The 7840-nt window shown below is 43.4% G+C and overlaps 1 protein-coding gene across 1 annotated transcript; it reads left to right on the forward strand.

Annotated features, from left to right (window-relative positions):
- Window positions 1–1461: 1461 nt before the first annotated feature.
- klf6a (Kruppel-like factor 6a) lies at window positions 1462–6410 on the forward strand. Its single transcript, NM_001200419.1, is given in 4 exon segments — window positions 1462–1633; window positions 3321–3897; window positions 4873–4996; window positions 6046–6410. Coding segments are annotated over 4 exon segments (855 nt in total). The 5' UTR covers window positions 1462–1531; the 3' UTR covers window positions 6098–6410.
- Window positions 6411–7840: the final 1430 nt, after the last annotated feature.

Consider the following 7840-nt stretch of genomic DNA (forward strand, 5'->3'; position numbering starts at 1 on the left):
CACAAGGTGGGGTACACCCTGGACAGGGTGCCAATCCATCGCAGGGTACAATCACATACACACTCACACTCACACAAACATTCATACACTACGGACACTTTGGACATGCCAATCAGCCTACCATGCATGTCTTCGGACTAGGGGAGGAAACCGGAGTACCCGAAGGAAACCCCTGGGTTGTTACATATTTTGGTCATTTAATCATGAATCCAAATCAAACAAACTTCAAATTCAGCAAAATAATTAATTCAGAGTCAGAAAATAGACAAAATGATGTAAAAACACACTTGAAGATGTAAGATTTTACTCCAGAGCCCACAAGACCCATGTCCCAGCTGTCCTAGGTACTTATTGCCCTCATCTCAGTCTAAATGGGAAGTATACAGACATTGGGCATTCTGTTTTTGTGAAACCAGAAACCAGTTTTTAGCAAAAACAGCCTTTTTTTTTTTTTTTTTACAATGCTGTTAAGAGCATATTCTGAATGCTGACCTTAAATAACCAGTTTTAGTCACCGCGGTTGAGTCAGAAGAGATGTGGCAGAATTTGGCTGCCCTTGTGGAACTTCGCTCTGCTATGCTGAGCTGAAGAGATTTTATGTTTTCTGTATGGTGTGTACATTTTATTTATTTATGTGTGTGTGTGTGTGTGTGTGTGTGTATATATATATATATATATATATATATATATATATATATATATATATATATAGACATGACGAAAGTGCGTTGTCAAAATCAACAGTATCTCTTTAAAACGATGCCTGAGTAAGTTTCTAAGCCCAACTTTTTAAGGCCTGGATGTTACCAAGTGCTATAAAAAGCCCGACTAAACGATTAACGTTTATGTTATTAGTTAAATATTCCCTTCTGACATGTTTACAAGAGGTTTAAAAAACAGAAAAAGCGAAGCGGCACTGCGCTCCCTGTGGCGAAACACAAGCCTGTTGTAACACAACCGACCAAATGAAAACGCTTGTTGCGCGCGCGGCCCTATATATTTATATAAGGTCTAAAAATAGTCGACCAATCAACGAAGACGACCGTGCACTCGAATGAGCCAATTGCAACGGCGAAAATATGAATTCATTTCCCAGGCTGCTCACGATTGGTCCAAGGTGATATCATATGCGCCCGCGCTGGATCTCCGAAAGCGATTGGTGGAGAAGTGAGAAAAAAACGTCACGTCGTCATGACGGAGTGGGCGGAGCTTTCGCGAGCAGGCAGCGAGGTTTGAATAAGGGAAGTTTGACAGAGAGCGGAGATCCGCGCTGAGGCTCTTCACTGCACTTCAGTCCTCCAGTGATCCACTCTCTTCCAATGTGAGAGATCTGCGCTGTTTGCCTGGACCAGACTCTGCGACAGCGTCACATACAAATCAAGATCTCCTCCAACTCCAGTTTTTCAGTGGTTTTTTTTTGTTGTTGTTATTTTTTTTTTATTTTGATTTTTTTTATAGAGAGTGTGATAGTGTGTGTGTGTGTGTGCTCTGTTTCTCTTTCTGCCTGTGTCTCACGCGCTCGGGATTTGCGATGGATGTTCTACCCATGTGCAGCATTTTCCAGGAGCTGCAGATAGTCCATGACACCGGCTATTTCTCAGCGTTACCGTCGCTGGAAGAATACTGGCAACAGGTAAAACATTAAAAATAATTATAATAATAATAATGCATGTCATGTTAAATTCCTTAATGGTTTTGTTTCCTCTGCAAAAGTGATCTAAACAACCTGGCTGTGTGTGTGTGTGCGCGCGCGCGCCTGGCACTGCAACTATCACGCAATAATAATAATAATAATAATAGATACAAACAAATACTAAACATGTGCTTTATTATAATTAGTTTGAACTTGTTCTGATTGCATGACGAACTTGAAATCTCAACACCACTTTAAGATGATCCAGGAACAGCAGAATGGTGCAAGCTGTCAACAAGCAGCAGATCATTTTCTTCTATTATTATTATTGTTATTATTATTATTATTATTATTATTATTATTATTATTGTTGTTGTTGTGAAGGTTATAGCAAAATGTTTTCATTGAGAAAGGATTGTTGCGTTTTAGAAGAAGAAGAAGAAGGGGAAAATGCAGAATGGTGTGTGTGTGTTTGAGTTGGAGCAATGCTACAAATAACGCAGACAGGATCAGTTAGTAGTGAAGTGAGGACGCGCGTGCGTTCTGCAAATGGGTTTGGTTGTAAATATCAAAATACAAATAAGAAAGCATGAAGAGGCAGAAACTGTGTTAGAGTGTGTGTGTGAGTGAAGTGGCATACCAACCGCATACTTTCACACTGAATAGTGCCCATGCCAAAATGCAAACACACACACTTGGTTGTTATACCTTCCCTAGGTGGCGTACTACTTTGACTGTAGTGCGGAAGTATGCGGTTTTTGGGACACAGCCAACGGTTCAGTCTGTACATGCAAGAAATTGATCCTGTGCCAAATCTAAAATGCTTTTTTTTTTTTTTTTTTTTTTTTTTTTTTCCAAGTGGGGTCTAACTTGTTTTCGGAGTCGTTGTATACGAGATTATTCAGGTTGACTGAGATAGAAGTCCTGCTTTTTGAGAGGGGGAGGGGAATATTTTATTCACTTTATGGTCAGGAGTCCCTTTGTAAGGGTGCTAAACCTTACCTGTATCATTTACACCTTTCTAGGTAAAAGATGCACGCTATAATGTATATAGGTGTCGTTTGTCGATTACCGTTAATCTGAGAAGTCGGTGATGTTCTACGATATTCATACAACCTCAGCTCTACCATGTCAGTCATTCAAAGAACCCTTGAGGAACCCTGTGTAGATGTTCAGTGCGGTTTGTTTGGTGCCGAACATCACCACCATAAGTGGAAAGTTTTGGATGCTAAATGTACTGGAGCAGCAGTTTGTGTTGGTAAGAGGAGGATGTCCATCGCGTGTCAGCTTGAATGAGGAAACTCGGCAGAAGCAGAGATGGAGGAAGTGCTGCGGCTTCCTTAAAAGGACTCTAAAACCAGCGTATGAGTCATTCTGCCTCTGTTACCACAGAGTAAATGTTAGTCTTTCAGAATGAAGCTTGACGATGCACACTTAGCAAAGCTAAATTTGGGCAACAATCATGCCATGAGGGCCATAATTGGATTTAGGTGTGTTGTGCTTAAGCAGAAATATCTTAAGGTGTAGGAGAAGAGTTAATCATGCAATGCCAAGGTGGTTTATATGAAGCTGATTCAGCTCAGTTATGATTATAGAGACTGGAGGCAGGTTTCTTGTACCGTTTTAAGCCACCAGATGATGAGATTATTCTCTTGTTCTGACCGGTTCTTGTGCTTCTTCACGTCAGACATGTCTGGAGCTGGAGCGCTACCTGCAGAGCGAGCCGTACGTCTCGGCAGCCGAGCTCAAGTTCGACCCTCAGGAGGACCTGTGGAGCAAACTGATCTTGGCTTGCGGTGACGGTGACAAGAGTGAAATGGACTCGAACTCGAACGCTGATCTCGCTCACGTCAAAGAGGAGGACGCTCAGGACGGCCCGATGTCGGAAACGCGTAGCGTGAACTCGGACGCCAGCAGCGAGGTGTCGGATAGCTCCGAGGAGCTCTCGCCGACGCACATCTTCAGCTCGAACCCTCTCGGCCCGGGACACTTGGCCTCGTCCATCATCGCCACGCCGCCGTCATCTCCGGAGGCGCTGCAGGAACCTGCCATCCCTCAGCTCTGGGGATCCATACACACTGATCTACACGTAGCCGGTAAGGCCAGGCACAGTGGAACGGCCAAGGGCTCGGATAAGCTGGCATTGCCCGGAGGTGACGCGTCTCCGGATGGCAGGAGGAGGGTGCACAGGTGCCATTTCAACGGCTGCCGCAAAGTTTACACGAAGAGTTCACACTTAAAAGCACATCAGCGGACTCACACGGGTAAGATGCTACACTTATGCTGTGTGTGTGTGTGTGTGTGTGTGTGTGTGTGTGTGTGTTTCTTAGGAACGGATGATTACTATACGTTTGATGCTGCCACTGTTGGGTATTTTCCAGTTTATCAAGAGTGCAGAACTGGACGAAAAGTTGAAGGGGTATTCCAGGGGGTTCATGGTTGTTTTTGCTTGGCTTTATTACTCATACCAGTGTTTTTCCAGTTGGAATGCACCTGATTTTTTTATTTATTTATTTATTTATTTATTTTTGTCAAAGCCTTGCAAATAAGTAGTGGGAGCTGATGTTAAAGTTTGTCCTTAAGGTCTGTGGATCGCATTGTATCAAAATGTGTTTCGGACAAAACACGTCATCGTCATGAATGAGGTTGAAACTTCACGTTTGGGTGATATTTATCAGTTCCACTCGAGTAGTTGTGCAATGATGATGTTGCGAGTTCAGTCAGCCTCCGTACAACCCCCCCCCCCAGCTGCAACAGCGTTGACTCTCCTGGCATATTTGCCTCACATGACTGCATGGCTAAACGGTGACCTAATCTGTTTGGAATGTGGCTATGCCCTCGGGAGGGAGGGAGGCGAGGGGAGGCGAGGGGAGGCGAGGGGAGGGGGCAGAGGCCTGGAGGGAGGAAAGGAACCTGTTCTACCAAAACAGAGTTTCGTCATGGGAAAGGGACAGACGTTTCAAAAGGGGGAACCGGGCGGCCCACTGTTTCTTTTCTCCCTCTTTAAAAGAGCTAGTTCAGAGTGAAACCGATCCTGTTTGCTGATCTCATTTGCTCATTCAAATGGTGTTTGTATTTACAAAGTCATGAAGCAATCCAGCCTGAACCTGTGTGTGTGTGTGTTTGCGGTATAACTAAGTGCTCATGATAGCATCACTTCTATTTAGTTTATTTATTTTTAAGCTTCGTCGTGTTTCTGCCCGTCTTTCCCTGAAGGTGTATGTGCATTTTGTTTGCAGGTGAGAAGCCGTACAGGTGTTCGTGGGAAGGCTGTGAGTGGCGCTTTGCACGCAGTGATGAGCTAACCCGGCACTTCAGGAAGCACACGGGTGCAAAGCCATTTAAATGCAGTCACTGTGACAGGTATGCTCTTGCTCCGTCTCTCGTTTTATTCCCTCTCTCTCTCTCTCTCTCTCTCTCTCTCTCTCTCTCTCTCTCTCTCTCTCTCTGCAAGATTGTGACAGTTATCATGTCCCGTATGCCTTTTCCGCCGCAGCCTGCCTGCGCCTTTGATGTGCGCCGACGCGAAACACAATAGATTTCGCAATTCTCCGTTCTCCATTGATTCCTTTTTATCTGTTCATCGATGGCAGTCGTCACATTATGCTCGGATTTCATCACTTAATTGCCTAATCGGATTAAGTGCTTCAAAGAGCAATGACAACAGTGTCGTATTTCCCGAATATTGATATTGACTGGGTTTTATGAGCGAATGTGCAGAGTATTTGATCAGAGTTACAACCCCATCCATGTTTTTGTAGCGCCGCTTCTCTCGTTTTTAGCATCGCTTGCTTTCTGAAAAAAGTATGATTATCTGCTCCACTTCATTGGTTGCATCAAGAAAAGGCACGTCGCTATTCCGTGTAAAGCCACCGATGGGGCATTTTGGACAAAAGTCCTTCCTCATCGGTGCAAGCAAAATGCTTAGGTTGTCGCACGTGATCTTGGATAACTATTATTACTGAAACACACTGCAGTCACTTCTTGGATTTTTGTATATGCTTATATTAGGGATGTAAAACACGAACACTGTCTGAATCTGTTTAGTGCTACAAGTGTCTGCTGGATTTTAAACCTGAAGTGGGTGTGGCCTAATTACATATGAGTCCTATGACAGTTCCTCAACCTCAGCCGTTTGTTTGTTTTGTTTGTTTGTTTTTAAACCCAGGTATTATTCTAGCTTGTAAGTGTCTGATATTTTCTAATGAAATTTGATGTTTCTGTTTCCCAAAATATAAACTATATAATCAACCCTAACCAGGCAGTTACTAAGGATGATGTGAATGCACACGCAATTTATTCATATTTGTTTACATATATGGTTCCTGTTGCGGATCCTTTGACCAAAATGCCACCCACTGTGGATATTCCTACCATAACGAGTGACCCGTATGTTCTTTCTCATCTTCCAGGTGTTTCTCCAGGTCAGACCACCTGGCCCTGCACATGAAGAGGCACCTCTGAGCAGGTCGTGGCAAGTGCGGATTTGCTCTCGTTGTATCGTGACCAGCCTCCTGGTTGCCCTGCCCTCGTCGGGGGGGAGGAGTGTGTGTCCAGCCAAAGCATGCCATTTTGCACCGTACCCTGTGCCTCCGGGAATCTCGGGGAGAAAGGCCTACTGAGCGGTTGTGGGGAAAAAAAATGCACAAAAAAAAAAACAACAAAAAACAAAATAATAAAAAAAGACAAAAAGAAAACGGAGAGGGATGAAATCACGTGCGAAGTCGAAGAAAAGTGAAGAATGAAGGACTTTAGGACAAAATGACAAAAAAAAAAAGCAAACAAAAAATGAATGAATGAATGATGGTGTGTGTCATATGGTGCATGTTGTTTTGGGACAGCTCCTGGACAACCAATACACTGGTACTTATTAGAAGAAAAAAAGCCTGTCTGGGGTGAACGTGAGCTCGCAGAGTGTGAGGATGAGTGTATAGTCTGTGAGTTTGGGGAGAGGGGTACCAGTGTGTTGCTGCAGACTGAATTGTGTGGGAGAATTTGAGGGTTTTTTTTTCTTGCAAGCCTGTGATGGGGGAAGAGAAAAGCGTGTCTGCTCAGTGTCAGTGTGGAAGCTGGGACTCGCCCCATTTCCCCCAGGCTCTGTGCTCTCAAAGGGATGATGGGACTTTGGTTACATCTAAATGCACCCCTTACCAACCACCAACCCACCCCTTCCCTGCTAATCCCCCTTCCTTCCCGCAGTTGGAAGCTCTACAGAGTCCCTTCATGAATGAAAGTGGCTTTTTTTTTTGGTGTTTGGTGCAGCTACTAAATGTGCAATGTGTTCAGTAGCTTGTTTATTGACAGGCTACAAAAAAGCTCTTTCGTTGTCCATTGTATAAGCTGTGTGCTTAGAGATAAAACACAAAACTATAACTTCACTATCATAGACAGGTGTTGCATGGTATTAGGGTTTGTACTCTTATTTTTTTTTCCTGTTCTTTGTTATCAGGACTGCTAATAGATTCCAATAAAGTGCAGCTAAATACGAATGGTTAAATGTTACAATATATTGTACATAAATGGATTGATGATTCTTCTCTTTAAATCCTGTCATTGATGCTTTTTTTTCTTTTCTCGTGAGGAAAACCACTATTGCTTAACGTTTTATTTTATTCACAAGTCTTCTTTCATCTCCACGTCATTGAAGACTGCAGTTCTCTCTTTTCCCTGCACATCTCTCTCTCTCTCTCTCTCTCTCTCTCTCTCTCTCTCTCTCTCTCTCTCTCTCTCTCTCTCTCACCCACCCCCTTCATTTTTCATTTTTACCTGTTATTAATGCACTGTTGACCTTAATGGTGCCTTATGCAAGTGACCTTGTCCTGTGGAATAGATTGGTCTTGGGGGTCACGCTTGTCTTGTATGAGTGAATTTCGCTTCATTAAGGCTCCATTTCCTATGAAAATGCACCTTTTTCTTTTTCAAAAAGTGACCGCTCCTATCACGTGGAGAAACGCAACGATTTACTCTTCAACGTCAACGCAGATATGTTCGTAGAAACAAATGCAGCAAAGCACTTATGGACAGTTTACTACAGTGTATTATGTAACGAATGCTTGTTAAAATGGATTAAAATAAATAAAATAAAAAAGAAAAAAAAATTCATTGGTAACTGCAGAAATGCTGCTTCTTGCGCAACAAGGCTCGAGGGGAAATGGGAGAATTACACAGCTGCCTTGCCATTGTTTGACACCGCAGTTCAGAAGCCTG

Source organism: Ictalurus punctatus, chromosome 1 (genome assembly GCF_001660625.3).
Source record: "Ictalurus punctatus breed USDA103 chromosome 1, Coco_2.0, whole genome shotgun sequence".
NCBI lineage: Eukaryota > Metazoa > Chordata > Actinopteri > Siluriformes > Ictaluridae > Ictalurus > Ictalurus punctatus.